The sequence below is a fragment of the Cydia splendana genome, chromosome 12 (assembly GCF_910591565.1).
Source record: "Cydia splendana chromosome 12, ilCydSple1.2, whole genome shotgun sequence".
NCBI lineage: Eukaryota > Metazoa > Arthropoda > Insecta > Lepidoptera > Tortricidae > Cydia > Cydia splendana.
Window position 1 is genome coordinate 19,331,704 of NC_085971.1, and position 27,441 is coordinate 19,359,144.

A 27,441-nucleotide genomic window follows, 5' to 3' on the forward strand; every position below is an offset into this window, starting at 1 on the left:
TGTCACTTTTTGACAGCTTTTGTTAGAAAGGCACATCCACTTGAATTACAAGTTACAAGCTTTTGAGAAACGGGCCCCGGTCTACTTAGGTTCGAGATTTGAACGTTGAACGTCGAACGTTAGGTACGTTACGGGAATTCGCACAGCTGCAGACAGATTACTGTTATTGTCTCGACACTGACGTAGTCACGGCCTCGATTAACGCAATTTCACTTCCCTCACTACGTAGACTGTTTGTATAGGTACCAATCTGTACAAACTCAAACATACATATTGTATCCTATACATCTATACCTACAATTATGTATTGATGACGATAACAAATCGCACAGCTAAACTGTGGAACTGTGGAATGTGGTTCCATGCAGAGGGCATGAAGGCAGGCGCAGTAGAGGAAGAGCCCCTGCAAGATGGTCGGATTCCATAAAACAAGCATGTGGTTCCATGCAGAGGGCAGCCCACATAGCCCTTGTTCGCGATAAATGGAGGGACATAGTTTTTGGTCACGATCCTCAGTCATGAGGGAACGACGAAGAAGAAGAGAAACTGTGGTGTGACCTGCGGTATTTCCGGGCCTCCGGATCTTTTAAAATCTTGTAGTACGCATACACGTAGATTTGAAGGAGCCCATATAGGGATTGATACCATTTCCCAGGCTTGTGTAAATAAATCGTTAAATTAAAAAACCGAACAAGTGCGAGTCGGACTCGCGGAACCCTCGGTGGGTACTTTTTTAATATTTGTTGTTACAGCGGCAACAGAAATACATAATCTGTGAAAATGTCAACCGCCTAGCTATCACGGTTCATGAGATACAGCCTGGTGACAGACAGACAGACGCACAGACGGACAGCGGAGTCTTAGTAATAGGGTCCCGTTTTTACCCTTTGGGCGCGGAACCCTAAATAATAGGTATTGTGATATTTATTTAATTACACAAACGGGTCTACCGCGATATAATTTCATTGTTTTTACCTTTAATTCCAACGTTTCAGCTGAGTTGCACCAGCCGTAGACCCGTTTGTGTAATTAAATATGTGTACAAAACGCGAGAGTTTAAAGTGTTATATTGTGATATTGTTACGGATCTGATCTACATACATACCTACCCTATAAGTATCGCCGATCTGTTTATAATTAAAAAAAAATAAGCATCTGTTTCTTTAGATGTACATTTATATTATTATTTCTTCAGCAATGCATTTTCAGCACCAGCCAAAACCAACAGTAATATTTATTAGAAGTGTCTGTTCAGTTTCACTGTATGAAGTGAATGTACTAAAAATATAACTCTGAATGACTCAGCTTCAGAGAAAATATATTTTGTAAACAATAAGAATGTGTGTGAACTGAGGGAAAGCTATTAAGAGTATTTGTAATAGGATAGCACTATGATGTTAACACATTTTTTTTCACCTGTATGGGGATTCAGTTTAAATTAAATTAATTAGTTGTTTCTGGAAATAAATGGTAGCATTCATTTGTAGATATATACAAACAAACACACAATCAAAACGAACATCAGTATATTACCAATATAAAAAGTAAAAAAAAAGTAAAGCCATCATCCCATCAATGTTTGGAACATGCCTATACTCTGTATCTTTAGGTATTTAAATAAAAGTAAACAAACAATTCGTACATTTTCGGGTAGTTATAACGTTTATTGGTTAACCAATCAAATACAAAACCGCCTGGATCAAACACTGAACGACCTGACTTCAACCTACACATGGTATAATAATATACTCCGCCTGGTACTCCATTCCCGTCTTTTCTAGGTCACCTAACTGACACGGGCCTACGTCATCATGCGACAGCGCTATATGATAACATGCGATAGCGCTATATATAGCGGCCATGTTGTTGTGACGTAGGCCCGTGTCACTCTGGGAATGGAAGACCATGTTTTATTAGACTATGAACCTACATTATTTGATCATTTTCATCTACCCTCAACTTGTTTTCATTAAGGAGCCATTTGAGGGTAGATTTTGTTTACTTTTATTTAAATACCTAAAGATACAGAGTATAAACAGGTTTCCTCTGGTTATTTGCATGTTTTGGCTTCAAAGATAATAAAAGGAAATGGTATGACGCTTAAGCTGTCCAACCCACCAATTGGTAAGTGGTTCTCAAATTCAGTAACATTAAATATGATTACGGTTATTTGGAAAAAAACCAGGGACCATTACCGGTATCTAAAAATCAAAATAACAAATAGCATTCGCAATATTTCTCTTATAATTATTCTAGAACAGGGGTCACCAATTAGTTTCTTCAGGGGTCCGATTTCTTAAAATAATGTGACCATCGCGGTCCGTTTCCACTTGAGTTTATTAAATAAGTATTAAAATTATATAGGTCGGCGGTCCGGATCCGGACCGCGGTCCGCCATTTGGTGACCCCTGTTCTAGAATGATATTTAGGTAAGGACAATGAGTTATCAGTTTAGCTAATAGGGGATATTACTGCAATGTTCTACCGCCAGAGTGCAGCAGTAGTACTCTAGTAAATTCATAGACTAACTTATACATACTGTGCCTTAAACTGTTTTTTGACAAGTTTTCACAGACAATAAAATATGACATTGATGAATCAAGGCGGTTTGTTAACAAGGGCCTGTATGTTATGGGGATGTATGTTTACTGTATGTGTACTAGTTACGCCACCTACGCAAAGCTTTGCCTAATATTCCCTATTGAAATGCAAAAATATACATAAACAACCGATATACCGAAATTACCGAATAAACTATAAAAAATTATACGAATAAACCTGTTAATTTGAAAAATATACTGGTATTCGGGCCCTGAAAAAAACATTGTAAACCAGGGCCTTCCAACTAAGGGGATACAATCAGAAAGCAAGTGGCATTGAAAGCTTGGGGTTTGGCTTTGGCGTTAATGGCTTGGGGCGCTCCGTGTTATTTGAATAGGTACTCGTTACTGTGTTGGCTAACTACCAGACAGGCAGTGCCTAGTGTAGAAGGCATTGAAGGATTTTTTTTTCTCTTAGTTTTATCTGCAATCAGTCAGACTATAAGCAGATTGGTTGAGTGCTTTGTATCATGACGAGTGAGTCCTCCAGCGAGGGCTTCTACTCATTTAGCTTTGACAATTTTGGATTGTCTATGTATGAGGGAAGATGTCTTTTCTTTTTAGTCTTTTTTCATAACCCTTGCCTGTTAGTTTTGCTGCCAGGTCGTTTGGGTGGTGTCTTAATCTGTGGTAATATGCTTTAGTTGCGTGAAGGATTTCTTCCTTCACAGTATTGATTTGCAGGTATTTATGTATTTCAGAGTTGGTTGTGAACCACGGAGCGTTGCTCATGGACCGCAGTATGTTGTTTTGCATTCTTTGTTTTATTGAGATGTTGGAGTTGCTGGCACTGCCCCAAAGTTGAATGCCGTACAGCCAGCATGGCTAAAGAATGGTTTTGTAGATTAGGAGTTTGTTGTCTATGGAGAGTTTACTGTTTCTTCCAAGTAACCAGTAATAATCACGAAATCAAAATCGTAGTTCTTCTCTTTTTGATTTGATGTGTTGTTGCCATGTAAGCCGTCGGTCTAGATGTAAGCTGAGGTATCGGAAAAATTTAAGGATTTAGAAGTTAAAAATACACACAGCATGTTTACTTTTTCATATTTAGTCAAAAACTAAGTAAAGTTGACCAAACTAGAGTAAGTTGAAGCTTAATTTTCATTTATATTGGGTACCCATATATCTGGGGTGATTGAATTGAGAATTAATTCAACAATCATTTACCTTGTAAGCAGTTTATTATTTAATCAGTATGTACTTACATATATATTTGTCTGAGGATGATTTTTTATTTACCTTTCTAGTTAAAATCACATGAAAATTCCTAAATGATAATAAAAATACTAAGCTATGAATCCATTTAAGAATACAATAGTGAGTACTTGAGTACCTAATTATTTTTCAGCCAGAAGCCAAGCTACATAAGTCAAATTAAACAATAGGTTCTTACAAATTGAAGGTAAGGAAAGTAATCTCAGAATTAGTGATGGTTATATAGTTATTAGTCAAGGAACTTTATCAGTTTTAACACATTGATTGCCGACGCATTACGATTAAATCTTCCTGATGCGAATTCGCGTCTTCGGCAATGAAAGGGTTAACCTTTAGCGGCCCACCACACAAGAAATTTTGGCAATCAAATTTTAATTAGTCTACTCAACAAACTGAAAACGGTTAAAAATAGAGATACAACTCCTAAAAATATGTGTGATACCTCATTGGATTCAGAATTATGTATGGAAAAATGTATTCCAAGCGACACATTTCGCATTCACATCTGAAATATATTTGGATGTGGATGTGAAATATGTGAATGAACCCTGAATTATGTTGTTTGATGTTAATAACTGTGTTGCTTTTAAAATAATGTAATAGCTGAATATAACATTGTTGCTTATGTTAAAAAGAGAGCTGTAAGAATTATAACTGAACTTCAAAAATATAAAACAAATAAATATTTCATATCATTTAACTTCCTAAGTCCCCGCATACAATTTTTTGTACATACTCCAAAATCTATTTTGAACTTTTATTGTGTAACTAAGGGTTCCAATTTCAAAAACAAAACAATTGCTTCTGGGTCTCAAGGAGGTTCATTATTGCACATTTTTCATCTGAATTGGTTAGTAGGGTAAGCCCCAGTTACGTTTAACTGATAAACTATGACCCTATTGAATGTCTTCAATGCAATGATAACAGTTAACAATTTGTATGACTATTTGTCTCATTTTAACTGACAAAGAAAGTAATTTTACTGCAAGGTCATTGTTAGTTTAAATTCCTTTTACTTGATGAATTTAATTTAAAAAGTAAAAGTGCTTCTCACGTCGCAGAGAAAGTGCAAACGAGAAAAATAAACACGCAAGGTGATTCATTCGAAGTGACACTTATTCCATGATGAGACCCACAGATGAGACCACACGTATAAGTTGCATATGAAAAGTCAGTGCTTAAAATCAATAGTTAGTGCAATGCATCCAAGTAGAAAGATCTAGGTCGTAAAGAAATGACGACGTAAACTGTGCCTAATTTCTACCCCACCAGACCTCTACCGGATCCCGCCCCTACAGCCTATCCGGCGTCCATAGCGCTTCTAGATATCTTTATAATTACTACGTACACATAGCTCACAGCTACAACTAACCCTAAACACACTCACCTAAATCAATAACATCATAAAAGGTACACAATACGAAATCAATAATTTCAACTAACCAGACTGGCGGTGTCTTGACTGTCTAGCGAGTATTTATCCGTTTCCTTCCCTTGCTGCTCGTTGGTGAAACTCTCATATTTACGACTGGGACTACTTTTCATTGTTAACACAATGTATTTGGGCTTAAGCCTCGAAATACATTTTTGAGCACCGAAAACCACAACACAGTCCACCGACGACAGACAAAAACTGACAGGTGGTGAGTGAATGGCATTCACAACAAGGAATGAATGGACAAAATGAATGTATATATTCACCGAATGATACAGTTTGACATAATTAACTGATGTTGCCAGCTGTGAAGAATATACCAAATGCCGGGAATTTTAGATACGATTTTTCCTGGTTATAATTGCGGATTATTTTTTTACAAATGCATTTATTTCATTACTTTATTCTTTTTTGATAATTTTAACGTGTAACATGGATATCATTTTACTCAGTCGGGAATCATATAAATTTTGGTCTCACATAAACAGGTGCGAGTAACTAAGTGCACTTACTTTTCTACTGGGAGGTGTATCCCGTGTATCCTCCATAGGAATTTGGATGTATTCCTTCTCAACATCGTTACTTTTATTGCGGCGGAACATTTCGAAGCACAACTCATATTCATTGACACATTCTTTTCCTCAAATACTTTTAAAACTAATCACAATATACACACCCGGTTTTCGTTTAGAAAATAAGTTAAAGAGATACAACTGTTACTGTACATTATGACAACAATACTGAGTCACATAATACGAAACACGATTATTTATCAGCGTCTTATCAGTACGTATGTGTAGGGCTTCGTGTAACTATTAAATTAATACGCCAAAATCGTGCCTTATCTACTTGTCGTAAATAATCAGTAGAGATGAAATCTTTTCAATTGTATTACTTCGTTTTTATTAATTTTATTCTTAATCACTATAAGAGCGTTTTGTCATTCCTTACATGATTAATTTCTCTACTTTTTAATTTAAACATAGGCACTGACATTTAAATTGACGACCGGTCTGGCCTAGTGGGTAGTGACCCTGCCTATGAAGCCGATGGTCCCGGGTTCGAATCCTGGTAAGGGCATTTATTTGTATGATGATACAGATATTTGTTCCTGAGTCATGGTTGTTTTCTATGTATTTAAGTATTTATATATTATATAATATATCGTTGTCTGAGTAGCCACAACACAAGCCTTCTTGAGCTTACCGTGGGGCTTAGTCAATTTGTGTAAAACATGTCCTATAATATTTATTTATTTAATATTTATTTAAATAAATATTTTCACCACACCAGCTCGGAAAGGCTTACTTTGCACTTCAAAAACTGATAGCAAAGTTGCATTTTATTCACATGTGAGGCAAAGTAATCAAATGCAAATTTTGAGTTGTTTTCTTATGTTTGCTGGTAGAATTGACTTTTAAATTATGATTTTGGATGATCAATATTTAAAAACATTCATTTGGAATTGATTTGGTTTGATTTTGTTTGATATTTTACATTAAATATTTGCTTCGGGTTGGTGTGGTGAAAAATGTTGTGTTTCACTCGGAGGCAAATTTTGTTTAACCCTCGTGCTTTGAAACCCTCGCAACGATCAAGATTCCATTTTCGAACCACTCGCTACGCTCGTGGTTCAACTTTGGGATCTTTCGCTTGATCGGGTATCAATATTAGCACAAGCGGTTAAACAACAACTTTGCCCCCTTGTAAAACAAATAACTATTCTTTATGCGTTAGGTTTTTAACCTTCGAAAATTGCCATTTCATGTGTCAGAGTGGGGTAAATTCCCTAAGTCACAAAACTTTGTTTCTTTTTTTAATAAATCGTTTTAGTAAAGTAATAAATGAGACGCCAAAGGCATGCTACGCTACTGAATTACATAATTCAGTACTAAATACAAATTTCAGATTAAATTAGTTTTACAATTTTGTTGCTTATCATGCGATATGTCCTTGTAACTTAGTTTTAATCGATTTTCCATTGTTAAGTCTGTTATGAATCCTTATATTATATATTTGATGCTTAGCAGGCCAGGTGTTCAAATGCATACTATAAGATGGTCTAGCAAATCTTGTCAGTAGAAAAAGGCGCGAAATTCAAATTTTCTATGGGACGATATCCCTTCGCGCCTACATTTTTCAAATTTGCCGCCTTTTTCTACTGACAAGATCTCCTTGACCCAGTATACATACTTTATTGCTCTGAATATAAGAGAATAGGGTATTATACTGTATTTAAAATAAATTATTTTACACCATGCATGAAATAAAGCACCACATAATTATTAGAAAAACACAGATAGGAGTTATTTTTAAACACAAATTCTATTTAATAAATCGGATAGAAATATAAGAAGTAGGTGAGTTGACCGTGACGTCACGATGTAATGTTTCATATAAATTCCATAATAGCAAATCGTTATGACAGTTCTAAAAAAGTAACTGATTTGACTAGTAGGAAAATACCCTATTGTCCGATTTTGAACAGAGAGCTAAAAACAAGCATAGTAAGAGCACTCAATGGTACAGAGAGCCTACTGCAAACCACATTCGACGTGTTGGCTCCCCGTCACACTTATGTACGAATTTACAAGTGTGACAGAGAGGCAACACGTCGAACGTGGTTCGCGGCAAGTACTATTAGTTATTTTGTGTTCGCGGTAGGCCCTCAGGGTAAAATTTTAGCCGCATATCGAACCAGAAGTCCAGTGTTACCAGCACAAAAATAAAACACCCCCTGATTGCTAACATGATCTTTATTTAAATACCTATTAAATAAAATTTACAAAATCAACGAGTTACGACTTGAGGGCGGGCTGCACGCCGTAGCCGGGGCCCGTGGGCTCCTCCGTGAGGGACGTCAGGCCTCCGAGAGGCTCGGAAGCGAAGCGGCCGTTTCTGAGGGAAAAAATGTCAAGTTAAGGGTGGTATTCCACGTATTTGCGTCACACATTATGCTTAATGAGGGAGTGAGAAACAATGACATTGGACTAAGAATTGGACGTTTAAGTACGAAAGTACAGTGCAACATAAAACAGTAGAAATTAAATAAGCATTTTACGTCAAAAATGTGCAGTTACGTAGAAAGTGGCGCCCTCATTTATTTTCTACTATTTTATGTCGCACTGTAAAGGGTAAGGTTGCAATCCAAGTGGACACTAGAGCTATTCTTGCAGTGGGATGTGTGAGTATGTGTTAATAATTGCAAACGTATGCGAGCGGCCTCAGTGAACACGACACTTAGGGCCAGTTGCTTAAACCAACAACAATTGAATGTGATATACAAAATTTCCTATACCTATTTACAATAACATTTTAAACGCTGACAGACTGTTTGGTGCTCGGCCCGCCGAACGCCCCACTATACGTTCGCCATTGAAATGGGGTTGGCCGGTGGAAGTTTTTAGCAGATGGCGCCATCATAGCTTGCCCCGTCAATCCCTAGAATTGTGTCAAATTTTTGTTTTTTTAATACCCTGGATGCCAGCTCTTTAAGCCAAATCTCATAGAAAAAGGGGCAAGCTATGATGGCGCCATCTAGGCAAACCTTTGACAGTTGCCAACCCCATTGAAGTCGAACCTAAAGAAATACTAGGGGAGTAACGGAGAATAAACAGACTACACCATGTATACTCGCATTATATATCGGCAAACATTCATATATCGATCTAGTGCGTCCTGTACGTTTTACCCTTTTGGCCAAATTCCATAGAATAAAACTAAAGCCAGGTAAACCTATGTTGACGCCATCTATACAAACCTTTGATTGTTGCCAATCACATTAAATAGGGAATATTAGGCAAAGCTCTGCGTAGGTGGCACCTTTGTGGCACATACAGTAAACAAACCACATTGACACATCACACGTCACGTCAATCACATGGCCTACCGCGAAACAAGAAAATCGAAATTTCGTTATCTAATCTCTCTATCACTCTTGCATATTCAAGCAATAAAGAGGCTGATAACTAATTTTCGATTTTAGGCCCTTGTTAACAAGCCGCCTTGATGCATCAATGTCATTTTTATTGTCTGTGAAAACTTGTCAAAAAACAGTTTAAGGCACAGTATGTATAAGTTAGTCTATGAATTTACTGAGTCGGTAGTGCTGCACTCTGGCGGCAGAACATTGCAGTAATATCCCCTATTCAGTAATATCTGCTGTATTTCGACTTTTGGGGTATTAGCAAGTTTGACGATAGCATCCCTAATTCTGTCAAGTTGTCATAATAAATATGAGAATCAACAACTTGTGTTTTGTGTTCATATGCGTATATGCATATTCCCTGAGCAAAGCTTTTGCTTTTTTAGTTACTCTGAAACAAAGTGGAATACTACCTTGGTCCTGGGAGGGGTTTCTCGTCCTTTTTCAACTTCTGGATGATTTCTTTGGTGTCTTCAACAGTAAGATCTTCCTGTAATTAAATAAAATAACATAACGTTAGGCATTGAGTTATTATTACTTCATATAGAAAAATATAAAGATCCATACCAAACAATGAAATCGTGGCTATCGCAACGTGAACCACGCGACCAAAATGTCGTAAGCGCCGTGAAATAGGGTATTATACTGTATTTAAAATAAATTATTTTACACTATGCATGAAATAAAGCACCAGGCTCCAATTTCACCACGGTGACAAGTGCGACAATTGTTAAACATCACTGTTGCTGACGTCACAGGCATCCATGGGCTACGGTTACCGCTTACCATCGGGTGGGCCGTATTCGTGTTTGCCACCATCATTGTTTTATTAAAAAAAACTTTTTAATATCGGAAAAAAAACAGATATTTCTCTTGCTAAGTTTATGACAATAGTCAGTTTGAAGAAACACTACAACTGTCACGAAATTCCGACATATAACTCATTACCTGTCAAGAATTACCTACAATTCTTCTAAATCTTGACAATTGTCAGAAACTTCGCAAAAAAATATCTGTTTTTTTCCGATATAATAAAGTTTTTTTTAATAATACAATGATGGTGGCAAACAGGAATACGGCCCGCCCGATGGTAAGTGGTAACCGTAGCCCATGGATGCCTGTGACGTCGGCAACAGTGATTTTACAATTGTCGCACTTGTCACCGTGGTGAAATTGGGGCCAGATATTTATTCGAAAAACACAGATAGTAGTTATTTTTAAACACAAGTTCTATTTAATAAATCTGATAGAAATATAAAAAGTAGGTGAGTTGACCGTGACGTCACGATGTAATGTTTCATATAAATTCCATATTAGCAAATCGTTTTGGCAGTTCTAAAAAAGTAACGTAGTAGGAAAATACCCTATTCATGGCGCTTAACTCTTGCTTAACTTTGTACTCATACTTTGTACAGAATGTCGGTAGAGCAGAAGTGAAGCTCTTCTTTTTCTGACTGTATCTCAGCGAAGTACGTATACATATACACGAGCTCATGCTCTATGACGGTCTTCCCAACAATAAATTTTATATAATATACCAGTCCTCTCCACATTGACTTTATTTAATTACACAAACGGGTCTACCGCGATATATTGATTGTTTTTACCTTAAATTCCGACGTATGAAATTATATCGCGGTAGACCCGTTTGTGTAATTAAATATGAGTACAAAACGCGAGAGTTTAAAGTGTTACCCATTGACTTTACCCATATTTTACGTAACCCGTTTACTAAACATACTTACATAATAATCGTCGTTAATTTGAACCATGGGGGCGTTCACGCAAGCTCCCAGACACTCCACCTGTGTATACGAAAAGTAGTCATTTTACCCTTGTGCCCCATTGTTCGAACTGCAGAATTATTCGATTTGTATGAGTAATACAAGCTTTATATACAAAATAAATACTACATATAAAATCAAATACAAATACAAAATTATTTATTTGTCCAACATAGGTAATAGGGTGTTACAGTTCAGTCAGTTTCACTATGTGGCGCCTTACGGCATACAAATGTTGAGAGCATGAATGTCAAAATATAATAGGTATTTACAAGTCCTTATCATCTAAAAAATCTTTTATTGAGTAGTAACTCTTTCGAATCAGTAACAGTTTCAAGGCTTTTTTAAACTGGTTGAGCTCTAGCAATTGAATGTCTTGTGGTATTTTATTAAATATTCTTGGGGCCATTCCGACCACATTTTTTTGGAACACACTCAACACTTTGTAATGCGGCGTTGGTCTGTGTAAACTGCCAATTATAGAGATGGCCACTTATGTCGCTAATAGGGGGTATTCCTGCAGTGTTCTGCCGCCAGAGTGCAGCACTAAGCTAACTAGTAAACCATAGAGTAACTTACATACTGTGCCTTAAACTGTTTTTTGACAAGTTTTCATATGGCTTTCATAGACAATAAAATATGACGTTGATGCATCAAGGCGGTTTGTTAACAAGGGCCTACCGGGAAACGCAAAAATCTAAATTTAGTTTTCTGCCTCTTCATCGCTCGCATATGCAATAGTGATAGAGAGGTTAGATAACGAAATTTCGATTTTGGTAGACCCCCAGATTGTGATGGATAGTGGTAGTGGCGCCCCCTACGCAGAGTTTGGCGTAATATTCCCAAATGCCGGTTACTGGGCGTGCCGGATCGGCGATCGCCGGAATAGCGAGCATCCCTGTATCAATTATTACCTCAGACAGTGTGAATTTGCCGCAAGGGCTGTTGCCTCCAACCTCACATCCGGTCTCCTCTTTCAGAGCCTTCATGATGGCGTCGGAGCCCCGCAGCCAGCAGGGCGTGGTCGTGCAGATCTGCAAGTGGTATTTGCCTACTGGTTTTCTGAAACGTAACATGAAAGAGAAAAGTTCACAAAACTTAGCAGACCTTTGTTAATGTGCCATTCTTAACCAAAAGGGTTCTTATTGTCAGTTGTTAAAGGCGCTATTTTCATATAGCTTAAATTTGAAATCAACCTTATCGACAACCGACAATGTGGTACCTTTTGGTTGAAAACGTCATAACTTTTGTGTTTTGTCTTTTGTCATGCCTTTGTATTGCCTATCCTGTGCCATATTTGTGTTTTTGTGTTCTGTACAATAAAAAGTTTACTTAAACATACATACAAATGTAAAAATGACAGATAAGAACAAACAATTATTCCTCCAATAACATTTTCTTGTAAAGTGTTGCCAAGACGAGACCATATGTCTTGCACTGTCAAAAAGTTATCAGATCTCATGTAGAGCCAAGCTTCTAACTCTACAAGCCCTTCAGGATTCTTAACCTCCACATTGGACCCGCAATATTTAAAGATATCCATATCCATCTGGATATATTATATCAGATACAATCTTCTTCCTCGCATTGTCCCGACATTTAGCCACAACTCATGGGAGCCTAGGGTCTGCTTTACAACTAATCGCAAGAATTGGCGTAGGCATTAGTTTTTACGAAAGCAACTGCCACCTGAGCTTCCAACCAAGAGGGTTAACTAGGCCTTGTTGGGATTAGTCCACTTCCTCATAATATTTTACTTCACAGAAAAGCAACTGGTAAATTTCAATTTTATTTTTTACATAAGTTAGCACATTGATACAATATACATATTACAGTAATAATATAACTCACCTAATAAACATAGTGTAGAAAGTAGCAACTTCATAAACCCTCATTCTCGGCAGGTTCAGCACCTCGGCCACTTTGTGCATGGCGGAGATAGGCAGCCAGCCTCCGCTCTGACGCTGCGCCAAGTCCAGGAGTGGCATCATGGCTGCCCGCTTGTGGCCTTCCGGGTAGATCGCTAGGATTGCTTCCATGCGCTGGAGGTAAGAAAAATGTCAGTACAGTTTTAACCTCGTAAGACCTAGGGCAATTTTGGCGCTTTTGGATTTGGAACTTTCTTTTCTATACGAGTTCAAAACCCGGATTTAATTTGTACTTGTACTTGTACAAGTACACGGGGACTTAGGAGGTTAAATATTAGCCCCCTTATTCATAAAACGTTACAGGCCTGATTTAGTTAAATTATGTTTTATCCTTTTCTTACAAATCTTCTTCTCGGTCCCTCATTGCTGAGGATCGCGACAATGTATACTACGTCTCTACAGCGTGTGATCATAGGCCATATGGGTCACGTACTGCATGTTGCCACCAACCACCCTCTTCACAACATCAGACTATACATATATTATTATACTCTTTGCATCAGACCATCTCATAGGTTCTTACAAATACATAAGTCAAAATGACAGATAAAGACAAACGAATAATAGCTAATTTAGGCCAGTATCGCGTTTATGAATAACACCACAAGTATACAAACCTAAGTGTTCAACTGTGTTTTATAATCACAAGTTACACATAACCAGTGATCGTACATTTTCCAGCATTTTTGGTGCAGCGGAGTGGTGTTAACGGAATTGATATAAATAATTTCAACCCTAATGATTAATTGGCGTTAATTACGTTAATATTAACCTTAATTTACCATTTCAGTTGAAATTATCTATACCAATTCCGTTAACACCACTCTGCTGCACCAAAAATGCTGGAAAATGTACGATCACTGCACATAACGCAATATCTTTCTAGTACTATACTCTTAAATAGGATAACTGTCATTTACCACTAAGCATGTACACAAATATGTATGCAGAAGTGCTAAGCTAAAAAAAATTCTGACTGTACAAATACTGTAGGATATAATAATTATGGTACATTAAAAAGCAATAAAACAGACATAAAGAATTGGTTCTAGATCAAACAAACGCATTTCTTCTGTCACTAAATCTAAGAACGCACAATCAGAAGAAGTTTTAATGAAAACAATTGAAGGTTACCTACTTTTTTATTTTCCGGCGTAAATTCGAAGGGGATACTCGGATTGTCTTCGGGAGTATCGCGATGGACGAACAGGTTGTCGCTCTGCAGGGTCGAACTTGTCTGCAGGGCCCTGGATGAGGCACGCCACTGCAAAAGACATCTTTATCTGAACCATCGCGATGGTGACCCATGAAAGCAAGTGTCAAACCGATATTATATAATTGATTATTTATCACAAGAACAACGTTTACACATTAAAGATTTATGGAAATAACGTACTATTCCCTGAACCCCAGTTCTGAGGCTGGACAGCATGTTTGTTTTTGCTGGTTTACGTAATTTTGAAGTGCAGAGTTGCGAAGCACTGTTCGCGAACAACTCGTTTTGACGATAACTTCACGCGAAATACTTTGCAATAGTTTGACAAGTACGTTCGAAAACATTGTTCAGATAGAAATTAAAATATTATGTTATTTTAGTTTTATATGGTTTATGAAAAACCACCACGCCCACAAGTTTAGTTTACTTACTTTTGTATGCATTATGATTTATATGTTCAAATGAATACTAAAAGACTTGTATTGTATAAAATGTTTCACTGCAAATATATAAACACAAGTAGGTTTCCGAATGATCCGTCTTTCATTCGCGGCTAAATTCACGGCTAAGCTGTATTCCACTTGCTTTTCAAAACACATAGTGGAACGCAGTTTTAGCTGTATTTTTCTTCTAAAGAGATTATTACCTTCCGCAAAAATACGTACACGAACTGTCATTATCTAACCAGTTATGATATTATGTTTCGCCGTTAGATGTCGCTAATTATCACATTTCAGTTTCATAAGTTGCACTAATTCAGATATTTCGATTTTATTATATTTGGTGCAGCAGAAATAAAACACGCCGAAGTCGAGTCGAAATATAACAGCTTTTTTTTTTATCAGCCTATGTGTGTGTCCCACTGCTGGGCAAAGGCCTCCCCTCTCCCTTTCCAGTCCTCCCTGTGCTGAGCAAGATCCCGCCAATCCCGCTGGAATGCATCCAGGTCGTCCCGCCATCTCTTTCTCGGTCTGCCTCTGCCTCGACTACCCTGGGGATGCCAGCTAGTGGCTATTTTGGCCCATCTGTCATCATGCATCCGGCAGACATCAGCTTTTTTAAACATCAATAAATACGACATCAATGTATGCGGTAGGAATGGCGGTATTGGCGGTAGGTCAGCATAAAACATAATTTGATTCACTGTAACTGATAATTGGTAAATAATTTTTTAATGGCGAGAATAAAAAAAAAGGGACTTATTTATTCGATTAAGAAGAAACATTATACAGAACATAGTGGAAAAAAATCCAAATGTTGGGTGGTAATTATGCCAAAATTTATACTTAGTAGAAACACTACATATAATGTTCAAGTTCGCTGTCAGGCCAACAAAGGTTTGACCTTTACTTTTTATGGCCTGGGCGCAATGTTGAGCATGCGACCTACAGACGTTCTTGGAATCTTCTACCTAGAGATTTAACTGCCAATTTATTGCTAAAACTAATTCCTAAATATATTTAAATGCATATTTACAATGGACAAAGTTAAACCTATAAGGTTAAGGTTAGGCTTCTACAATAGTAACAATCCGGTTCGCAGGACCATAATATATACCTACTTGGCCAAAGACAATAATTCTCTTTGACTTGGCATAGATTTTCGTTCCAAATAGTTCTGGCATCTCCCAAGATGACAATCGTACATCGACAAATGCCAAACGAAAACAAGAAATTTATCGAGGTGACAGAGGGGGCTACCGCGAAAACCGAAATTCGCAAATTGCGGGGATCTTTCTCTTTTACTCCAATGAAGGCGTAATTAGAGTGACAGAGAAAAATGCCCGCAATTTGCGAACTTCGATTTTCGCGGTTATAGCCCTGATGCTACAAAAAGCGACGTCACGTGACTATTTCCATACGATTATTCAAGTTTCGATTAGCATTTTGTATTAACGATTGTGTAGGCCCCCAGTCTTTCCACAATTCACGTCATAGGTATTAGCAGGGGTGCGAAACTCCTGACTTCAGCCAAACTCGGCTCCGCTCGGCTCAGCATTGCTCCGAGCAATTATTAGGGTTGACACAACTTGACGTCCCTTTGCGTGCACGACCACAGATTAGATAATGACTTGAATTTTGACAGCCCTAAATAGCCGAAAGGGATAGTGCGATACATGATTCGTCCCTGAATCGCTGTCAAACTTCGTCTTTTTAGGAAGTGTCCTTTCTGTACGGTAGTACTATTATTTATTCTGTGCCCTAGGCCCCAGGCCCTATAGCCGCCCCTTTCGCAGCACGCATCATATTGACTAACTTTTAAGTTATTGCTTGTTATCATCAGCAAATTTTTTGTCACAATTTGCTGCCCCTAATTTGTTTTGCCGGAAATGAAGACCAGCCATGTGCGTCATCCAAACAGCCACGACCACTCTGACAAGAGTGCACGACTGAGAAGAAGATTTTTTTTGCCGCCCTAGGTAGGACCCGAATAATGAATACCTAACTACTAATAAGTAATAGTCAGCAAAAATGTATTATGCTTTGTAAATAAAGTAGATCTTACACTACCCTCCGGCCAGAAGTCGTGAGCATGATATAGGTAACTTTATCTACACGCCGCTTCATCACGCCATAGGCACATTTGGCTCTAGTTAAAGTAACCAGCCTCAAATGATAGGGCTCCACACGTAATTGTTTTTTATTGCTTTCTGTGGGGCCCGCGGCGAGATTCGACGCTTCTTCATAATATATTTGATTGAAATGTGCATTTAAATAAACAAAGATGGACTAGAAATGCGCAAAAAGCTTGTTTCATAATTAAACAGAAGCTAACAGCAATTTGAAAAGAAACATTTTATGATTCAATTCTTCTTTCTTCATTTTCGTTCATTCTTCGTCACTTTCGTTCGTTCATTCAACTTAGGCACAGATTATATAATACTTAGGTAGGTAGAAAAATACCTAGTTGCGCATTGCGCAATGATTTTCTAGTGTAAACTAGTGGAAAGTAGTTTAAAATAAGGACTAAATTTAGGAGCGGTCGAAGTGCTCAACAATATCTGAACATGCACTTTATCGCACTTTGTATATCGAGGCGTGTTCAGATATTTCTGAGCGCATTCACTTGGCCGCTCCGATATATCTGATTGATGGCAACTGTACACGCAGAAGAGTCGCGGGCAGACTAACCACTGTTTTTATAGTCTGTCTGGTATTTACACCAATTTAAAATAAAGCGGCCAAGTGCGAGTCAGACTCGCGTTTCTAGGGTTCCGTACATAAGTCCGACTCACGCTTGACTGCACATTTCTTATAGGTTTTCCTGTCATCTATAAAGATAAAGAACTATTTTGTGTATTTTTTTCAAAATTTTAGACCCAGTAGTTTCGGAGATAAAGGGGGAGGGAATGGTAATTTTTTTGGCTATGTTCTTAAATAACTTCGAACCTATGTAAGTATTTTAAAATTATGAAAAAAAACATGTCCATCTTTGGGTCACTAATTTACATACGTGTACCAAATTTCAACTTAATTGGTCCAGCAGTTTCCGAGAAAATAGGCTGTGACAGACGGACAGACAGACAGACGCACGAGTGATCCTATAAGGGTTTTGTTTTTTCCTTTTGAGGTACGGAACCCTAAAAAGGAGGAGGATATCAATTCGACCATTTTTGTTTTTGTATAGGTATGTGCTTGTATGTAACCTCAGGAACTCCGTTAATTCTGAACTGATTTCGAAAATATCGTTTTTGTTTGAAAGTAGTCAGTCTGATGATAGGATTCATGAAGAATTGAGGAAACTCCTCAAGTCTTATAGACATACAAAGAGCGCGGTTTAATCGCCTAGGATACTTAGGCGATTAATTTAATTAAATTTAATTTAATATCATTTTTTATTAGGCAACTAAGGCCCATAATAGATATTACATAGGTAGTATAGGTACCTTACAAACTAACATACATACAATAGTAAAATCTTATGTAAGCTAATAAATATTTCGGCGACACGGCGGTTTTCAGTTTTGTCGCATGTTCCGGTGTAGGATAATTACTTTAAAGTTTAAATAAGTGTTATTATGTAGGTACATAAAGCCATTTTTAGACAATATCTAGGATATAAAAACAATTTAGTTTACCAATAGCTTTCATAGACATTCGCACCAGCTCTTGTGAATCAATCTTTAAAATTCAATTGGTAGATACTGCACCAATTTACTGTTATTTATCGGAACGATCCAAATCTAGCATCCAATTTCACTTGCATTGTCGCAGCGCCCAGTTCGGTGTTTAATGTTCCCAATTTAATTTCTTATCTGTGGTGTGATGGTGTCGGACCGTTATTTAATTTGAACGAATGGAACGCCGCCATGTTTGTGGCTCGTTTTGCGCTTTTATTTTGAAGAAATATGTTGTATTATTATTTAGTAATGTAGATATATAGTGTGTCAAGCCATTTCCGTCAGTAGATAAAAGCGACAAATTTAAAAAATGTAGGCGCGAAGGGTAATCGCCGCATAGAAAATTTGAATTTCGCGCCTTTTGCTACTGACAAACTTTTTGACCGGCAATACCTACTAAGGCTATATAGACCTCGCGAGCATAACTTAAACCTGAGTTTTGAAATATTTCAGAAAACAGAATCGACAAAAAAATTATATTTAATAATCGAACCCGTACACAAAATTTTACACGAATCGGTTCAGAATTGCGATCTGTAGAGGAGAACTTTACGTCCGGACATACGAAAGCATTTTTGCACAAGCCGAAACGGAGATCTTCGCTACCGCTCGGTCAATTATGGTGGTCACTTAATTAAACGGAAAAGCAAAGTTATGAAAGGATAAATTATGGTGAACCTATCCCTAAAAGGTACTTCTCTTCATCTTTGCGTTGCGTATTAAGGTCATGGTCCACTTTTAGCAGTCTAACCACAAGAATTGGTCTTCCAAGGACCTTCCAAACTAGAGGAGAATAAGATCTTGAGGCTTGAGGGCATATTTCCTATTACCACTAAAACAACTACCCCTTAATGCTCCATACCAAAAGTTGCCAAAAGTTACCCTCATATCCAATTTAAGACTAAACCCGTTAACCCCTAAATTCTAAACCCTACCCTAGAACATTCATATCCCCCCTTAACCCGTTTCTCCCACGGACGCGTAATTGACCGAAGCGAAGCGAAGGTCTACGTTTTGACTCGGGCATTTTGCTTTCGTATGTCCGGATGTTCTCCTCTACAGGTCGCAATTCTTAACCGATTCTCGTGAAATTTTGTGACCGAATTCTATGACTAAATAAAATTTTTTTGTCAATCCGGTTTTTGGAAATTTTAAAAAATGGCGGAGTCGTTATACCTGGCGCCTAAACAAATAGTCGTATCGATATCATAAGACTTTTTTCTTTTTGAGACATGTTTACAGAGTTAATATCAAAAAATGCAGAAAAAAATTATCGCTGGTTTAGGCGGTATTTAGATATTTAATTTTAACTAATTTTAATTTGAGAAGGAGTAGACCCATCTAAGAACTATTTGGCTCAGTTTGTAAACGTTCGCTTTTTCTGTTTGCACAGAGGGTCTGGGTTCGATCCCCAGTAATTGTATGCTGGGATATTATAACTTTTTGTATTTTTTTACACATAAATTTCGTATTGTTTTTCTTTAATTTACTATACACCGTGTTTTTATTGAATTCCGTTAACTTCGGGGTATAGTTAAAGTACGTTTATAAGAACTAAATGGCATAGTTAATTTTCAAAAAAAAATTTTTTTTTTGTTTTCTTTTTTGTTTTTTTTTGTTTAAACAGTAATTAAATGTAGCATATAGCGTTGTTGTAACACGGGCATTACATTTAACTCAACCAAACAATTGAAATCTGTGACATATCAATGTCATTTCGTACATCAATCGACCGAGATTGTACTTAAGTTTAGTAGCAAATGTATGAACTCATTCTAAACACTAATCAATATGTAAGCCGGCCCTAAGGCAAGTGTACACGCTTGTAGAGGCCTTATAGTAAAAAAATAAATTATGGATTATCTCCGAAATGGACTTAATTAGAACATCGGTGTCTTTGAGAAAGTTACTTGATTTAAGCTCAGGAATGCACCCTTGAAATTAACGGAAATCAAAAAAAACACGGTGTATTTAAAGCTCTTAGCACCATGTTATTTCAAGCTCTGCTCGCGAGGTCTACAGCTCACAGAGCCACTAGTCAGGTCACCAATGACAACCAAAACTCAACTCTACATTTAAAACGTCAAGGCCGTTTTTCTGCTAGCAAATTTCGATCCTTAGTACTCAAGGGACACAGGACACAGCTATCTACATGCCTATTGTCTGCCCGTGCCATGTGCCTATGCTTCCGTTTTAAAAAAGAAAAAAGCGAATGAATAGACAGTGCGATCGGCAAAACAACGACATGGTTGCCATGACGACTGCCGCATCTATGCAGATATAGCTGTCTATGGATTGGTGGATGGCTGGATGGGATGTTTCGGAAATCGTGAGTTGTCGATACACATATTTCGGTTTATATTCTTACACAAACTCTGTCAAGCCATTTCCGTCAGTAGAAAAGAGCAGAAAATTAAAAAAAATTAGGCGCGCCGGGTTATTGTCCTATAGAAAATATGAATTTCGGGCCTTTTTCTACTGACAAACTTGTTTGACCGTCTACAGGGTGGCTAACAACACTGAACAACTTTTAATATGGGACCAAGAACCAACCCCGAAATAGCGAAATAAAAATTTACCCTCCCTAAAATGGCCCAGCCAAAATGTATGAAACAGCCAAATTTTTTGTTGCGATTTCAGGGTCCCATAGTAAAACTTGCTCCGTATACCTAATCCCAAAACCTATCTGGCAACGGGAATACAATTATTTTTTAGCCCTGTATAATAATAAATTAAACCCCATCACGGCAGTACCACTACCCGTCCCAATTTTATTTAGGTATCTACTCTAGACGTACCTATTTGAATCAAAATAATTTGGTTTGTTGTCCCCTAAGTTCATTGTACGAGTTTGTTATACAGAATATTGTTCAATAGTTCGGCAGCAAGCTTTTTTCTAAATGGAATTTAAAAATTTCAGTATCATGCATTTTTAAAACAGCAATATCGCGCTAGTTTTTAGCGTTAGCTGACTGAACTCCATTGGATGAGAAAAAAGATACTATTGATGCAAAAAAAAATGTAGTTAACAAAGTTTGCGATCCGAAAAATCGATTTAAAAATCTTTTACGGTACTAAATTTTTTAAACCCGCACCCATGAAATGTTTATCGTCACGTCTGGTTAATAATAAATAAAACAACTACTTATTATGGCTAAAAAGCGTAACGTTTGGTTAGTTATATTGTTGAGAGCGTAGACCAACGAAATTGATGGACTTGCATTATCAAATTGCTCGTTTAAAAGTCACACGATCCCGCCGACAAAAAGCCGCTCCCATACGATCGAAGTAACGCGCTCAATCGCTCGTTTTAAAACAACATCTTTAAATTGCATGATACATGGCATGAACATTTACGTAACATAAGTAGGTATATATTCATATTCATATTTTTATTGATAAAGATAATTAATTACTTACACGTCAAGAATACAAATGTCAATCATAATTCATTAATTATAAATTAAAAATAAAAGTACATACAATATGGTATATTTAGATATACCAGACAGGGTGGTACTAGTTTTCGTTGATAAATTGTTATTGTTATGACTTTCAATCCGTAGGTCGCGGGTTCAAATCCTGACTCGTACCAATTTTTTCGGAACTTATGTAAGGATTATCATTTTATATTTACCACTTTCGGTGAAGGAAAACATCGTGAGGAAACCTGCATACATCTGCGAAGAAATCCAATCCGCATTGGGCCAGCGTGGGGACTATAGCCCAAGCCCTCTCGCGAGTGAGAGGAAGCCATGTGCCCAGCAGCAGTGGGACGTATAAAGGCTGAATTATATATTTATACATTTTTTAGAAGTTTGTATGTCAGAGCATCTAAGATATAAAGTAGAGCTTAGAAAACGAGTAAATAATAAAGTTAACGTCAAGTTTACGAACAAATCTAGTCCATATATTTGATGTCATTGAATAGACCTGCGATAGTTCGCTTAATTTGTTAATTATTTACTTAAAAACTAGACCTTGTAGTTTCTTTGGGAAAGCAACTATGATGATCCGTATAACAAGAAGTACCAAATTATTTAACGACCAAGTCATTCAATTATAGACTTTGTTACGTAGCTTTATAGCTTTTAAGCACGCAACAGCATTGTAGCTTTGTCGTCAATAGATTAAGTGGTCACTTTCATAATTAACAACGCTAAAAACTAAAAATTAACAAGTAAAAAGTTTAAAAAGTATAACCTGTTGTTTTTGCTCCGTCTTTTGAAAGTCAGTTAAAAATGTAGCCTATGTCACTAGAGCTACATAAATGAATTCATTGATAGGTACCTCATTCATCGTAATTGGCCTGAGCTGATGCTGCGTTAAATAGTAAGCGAACATAGTAGCTTATGGATCTATAGGAATATGAACTTAACGGTGCTACAAGTACAGGTCGCTTATTGTCAACACAGTGCCTCTTTAGGGGCTCTGCTAACACTAATTCTTGAGAGCTGCCTATAGTAAACACCCCTATAATGGGCGTGGAACCAGTAAAGGGACATAAAACCACAAATCCTCTAAAATAAGTATCTAAAAGAAGTGTATAAACACTGGCTATAAATTATCATAAATAAGAGTCCTAGAGCTGTTTAATTACACAAACGGGTCTACCGCGATATATAATTCGGAAAGTCTTTCCGTGACCACAGCTGGTGCAACTCAGCTGAAACGTCGGAATCTAAGGTAAAAACAATGAAATTATATCGCGGTAGACCAGTTTGTGTAATTAAATATGATATGATGATGTTTTTAATTGTATCTTTAATCGACTAAAATTCGAATTTTTTGATGGCCTCTTAACATATAGGCGGTCGTGACCCTGCCTACGAAACAGGAGGACCCGAGATCGAATCCTAGTAATGGCAATTTTTGTGCGATGCTGATGAGCACAAATATTTGTTCATTATCTGGGCGTTTTCAGAAATAAATATCGAAAACCCGATTCTCACAGATCCCGGTGTTTTTGGGTTCTTTCAACTCAGAATCACTAGCATATTCAATTCTGATGATAAAATAAAATGTCCCAAAAATTTGTATGAAAATTGTACATTCCACTACGTCACGCACATACAAGTGAAAAAAATTTTCATACTAAAACGTGACGTAATGGAATGGACATTTTGGGACATCTTTTTTTAATGGTGGGATGGAGAATGCTGTCGATTCTGAGTAGAATGAGCCCAAGAACGTCCAGATGTGAAAGAATCAGGTTTTCAATATTTATTTCTGAAAACGCCCATCTAATAGTACCTACCCACAACACAAGCCTCACTGAGCTTACTGTGGGACTAGGTCGGTTTGTGTAAAATTGTCCTAAAATATTTATATATTATAATAATAACTCAGCCTATATACGTCCCACTGCTGGGCACAGGCCTCCTCTCATGCGCGAGAGGGCTTGGGCTATAGTCCCCACGCTAGCCTAATGCGGTTTGGGGACATCACATACACCTTTGAATTTATATTTTTAATTAATCGAGTGACCAGTTTTAAAATGTATTTAATTTGATATTTTGACAGTTCGACTGCACCAAATGTCTCAGCCAGATAATTGTCCACGTATCAGCGATCTTTTTGCCGGGAATCGAACCACAATAGCCTCTGCTAACGGTCCCATCGAGTCGTCATTACATGGTGCTTTTTGTTGCCATTCTTGCGAGTAAAAAATCAACTCCAGTACGGTTGATGAGGATTGGCGCGTGGTGATAAGATTGGTTCTTGAATGAATGATTTTTTTTTATTTTAAGGCAACTATTGGTCCATAAATAAATACCTTGAAAGTAGCATACATATTATACAATAACAGAATGCTAGTTTGAAGACTTAATTTTATTTTATTTATTTTGGATCACCAACGGATAATAATAAACGAGATTACCGCCATGTGGGATGTTGACTTGACGATCATTGTTCCGATAGTTGTGTCAGCGAACGGTCTCATAGCGAAGAGTCTCGACCAACACCTAGAGAGACTCTCGCTGGGTGGTTGGATCAAGGGTCAGATGCAGAAGGCGGTAATTTTGGACACGGCGCGTATAGTACGTCGGTTCCTCACTCTGCGGCCCTGACCACCGGCAGCTTGGGCCAAGCCCCGCTGCCGGCGGCAATCTAGGTTAGGTTTTTTATAATGTGTTTATATGTATTTTTTATTGTTTTGTTAAGTGTTTTTGTATTTTACTTTTATATTCATAATATAAATCACCTAACCTAAGAATTCAAATAAATAAAGAAATAATAAATAAAAATAAAATAAAAAGCTTTTAATTTGTGATCCCGTAATACAGCTAAACTCTCCAACGGATAATACATCTACACAATTATATAGGAACAAGGACATTTAACATTAACAGATGCTCAGCAACTTATAGGTGACCACAGCATGCCACAGCTCACAGACTATTAAGCTAAATATCTTACAAACTAAAAACACACTATGGCTGCGATGCGATGCATTTAATTTGCTTTTTCAGGTGGGACATCAAAATAAATATATATTTGATAAAAAGAACACGTAATATTTATAGTACACCTCTCGCGTCGAATTATAGTCCCAAAGTTCCTTTAATATCTTTTGGATGGGCTTACTTTCAAAAATAATTGCAGAAAAATGTTTTTACCGGATTTTTATTAAGTACTAAAATGTTACATTTCTAAATACATAAATGAATGCGCTAAAGTTAAAAAAAATGCAATGTACATTTTACGTTACAGTTACTCCAAAATGGAATTTATTGGCATAACGCTTACGAGGTTATTTAAATTTTAAATTTAATAGTTATCACATATAGGAATGGCGATTAAAAATTCATTATAAACTGCTAGTACACTCTATTGTAATTAAATACCTCTTTAATAACCAATTTTAACAGAAAAGAGCTACATATAATAACGTTATTCCAAATTCCAACAGCCAATCCAAGCCAACCCCACCACAACAAGGCGCCACAACGCGACAAGTGTTAAATTAGACCCGAGGCGCGAAGACAGGGACAAAAAACAAAAAAATAACCCGGAGAGAGCGGGACGGAGGGAAAAATAAACAATTGCAACGATATTGCCTAGTTCTAGACACTTTCTAGGTCTCTCTGAAGAATGCTTCTGAGATGAAATACAAGGTAAGGTATTTGTAAGGATGCTGTCTATAGAAAACTTGTTTGTTTCATTTAGTCACGTCTTTGAAGTTAAAGATATTTTTTACTCATTATAGGAATATAGGGTGGTACAAATATCTGAACACGCACTAGCTTATTCAATAGAGTCGTGTTCCTTAGAGGATATAACCAAACGAAGACGCCTTAACGTAAACTTAGACGTCTGTAATTTTCTGTACATAACAGTCTGCCGATTTTTGCGGGGGAGGGGCTCGTCAAATGTATACGTAACGTAAAAATAGCCATGTCAGTTAAACGTCAGTCCATACAATGTGTATGACCATTGGCCGCCTATTTTCGACAGAGGGGAACGCCTGTTAATGGCTATTCCAAGTCGTGTTCAGATATTTCTGAGGACCATCATACGACTGCCCAAAAAAGGGAGAGTACCTACTTAATAGGTACCAAAGGGAGAGAATTATACCATTTATACCTAATGTTTTCAGGGATTCATATTTGTATTACTATCGTTGGCTATAATAACTAAGTAATGTTTATAAAGTCTGGTCTTTCAATCCGGAGGTCGCGGTTTCAAATCCTGGCTCGTACTCGTACCAATGAGGTTTTCGGAACTTATTGTACGGAATATCATTTGATATTTACCACAAGCTTTTCGGTGAAGGAAAACATCGTGAGGAAACCTAAACCTGCATACATCCGCGATGAAATTCAAATGTGTAGTGAAGTCCACAACCCGCACTGGGCTACCTCGGGGGCTATAGCCGGTATAGCCCAATCCCTCTCGCGCATGAGAGGAGGCCTTTGCCCAGCAGTGGGGCGTATATATAGGCTGAAATATTATTACATTATTAATGTTTATAAAGTATGCAGTAACAAATTATCCATACAAAAAGGAATAACCTATTTTAGCCATTAGTTTACTGGAAGTTGTTCTCCTTTGCATTAAGTATTGTTTCTTTCAAAAAGCCCAACAAAAAAAAAAGAAATCACCCCATCTGTTTATTAAGTAGGTAACTAAATCTTACACAAGCAGTTTTATTACGTGTCACCGTTAAGGTAAGACACAACCGCTAACTATTTGTCCGTCCATCTCCCAAACAAGAAAATAATACACGACAAATTTAAGAAAATAAACGACACCAAGGCCGTACACTGTCGCATCCAAGTTTAACGCACTTAACAAAAACTGGCGTAATTGTCTCTGGTTCAGGGTTACCAGACGTCATATTTGAAACTCAAAACGTGTACAACACTATATATTGTTTGGCAAGCCATTGCCGTCAGAAAAGTCGGCAATTTTAAATAAAATTGGTTTAGAAGATTTGATTTTCGCGCTTTTTCTTCTAACAAACTGGGTTTGCCAGAATATAGTTCGTCAACTGACGGAAGAACGAATGAAATACATTTTTTATTTTGATAGATTAAAAATAATGTCAATTTCGACTTCGTTTTGAAGTAACGTATTACGTAAGTTATTGGCTTGGCCACATATTCAAACTTTCCGTCTTAATGTAAATAATGTAATTAATGTAAATATGATCTTACCCAGTTTTCCAAAATCGTTTGATCCGTTTGAAAATAACAATTCAGTAAAAGTGTAACGCAGCAATTAATAATTTGAAACCTGCATTTTCTACCTCGTAAAATTATGTAAGATTTTGGTTTTGGCACTTTTGACACCCTTTCCCCGTACCTAAAGGGGCCCACTGATAAACAGTCCGCCGGACGGTATCGGCCTCTCAGTTGTTCGGAACTGTCAAAATTTTGTTCTAACTGACAGGCCGATACCGTCCAGCGGACTGTTTATCAGTGGGTCCCTTAATATAGGTAAATAGGTAGTTATGTAGGTGTAATTCATATTTTTTTGAAATTTGTTTCTCCTACTTCATACGTTTTAATTTAAAATTTTGTTTCATAGGTAATATAGGACTAGCCAACGTGTCCAAACATCGTGGCATATGAGAACAATTCCTTCCATCGGTAACCCTAAGCGCGCATGAATGGCGACTAACCGGGAAAACGATAAAAACGACGCCCCATATTCGAGAAATGATTAAAAAAGAAAGATGGAAATAAAAGAAATGAAGCGCACGTACCGGGTTA

The 27,441-nt window shown here is 37.2% G+C and overlaps 2 protein-coding genes and 1 long non-coding RNA gene across 3 annotated transcripts in view; all 3 read right to left on the bottom strand.

Moving 5' to 3' along the window:
- LOC134795724 (calcium-transporting ATPase type 2C member 1) overlaps positions 1-5,462 on the bottom strand; it is a 115,247-nt gene extending 109,785 nt beyond the window's left edge. Inside the window, exon 1 of the mRNA XM_063767674.1 lies at positions 5,259-5,462. Coding sequence (XP_063623744.1) covers positions 5,259-5,360 — 102 coding nt within the window. The 5' untranslated portion in view covers positions 5,361-5,462. The remainder of the gene's footprint in view (positions 1-5,258) is intronic.
- Positions 1-27,441, bottom strand: part of LOC134795743 (uncharacterized) — a 147,379-nt gene that overhangs the window by 112,783 nt on the left and 7,155 nt on the right. The window lies entirely within an intron of this gene.
- Positions 7,991-14,434, bottom strand: LOC134795621 (NADH dehydrogenase [ubiquinone] flavoprotein 2, mitochondrial). The gene is made up of 7 exons (XM_063767522.1): positions 14,284-14,434; positions 14,026-14,151; positions 12,811-13,001; positions 11,874-12,021; positions 10,921-10,980; positions 9,589-9,665; positions 7,991-8,148 (listed from the first exon to the last, which is right to left on the bottom strand). The coding sequence occupies exons 1-7, from the start codon at positions 14,317-14,319 to the stop codon at positions 8,049-8,051; spliced, it is 738 nt and encodes a 245-aa protein (XP_063623592.1). The 5' UTR covers positions 14,320-14,434; the 3' UTR covers positions 7,991-8,048.

What these genes read in the sequence shown, in the direction of transcription:
- LOC134795621 (XM_063767522.1), bottom strand. Translation starts at nt 14,319, where the DNA reads ATGCTGTCCAGCCTCAGAACTGGGGTTCAGGGAATA. An exon ending in GAACTGGGGTTCAGGGAATA is followed by an intron (nt 14,152 to 14,283) that starts GTACGTTATTTC and finishes TGTCTTTTGCAG; the next exon opens with TGGCGTGCCTCATCCAGGGC. An exon ending in AAACCCCTCCCAGGACCAAG is followed by an intron (nt 8,149 to 9,588) that starts GTAGTATTCCAC and finishes TTTTTCCCTCAG; the next exon opens with AAACGGCCGCTTCGCTTCCG.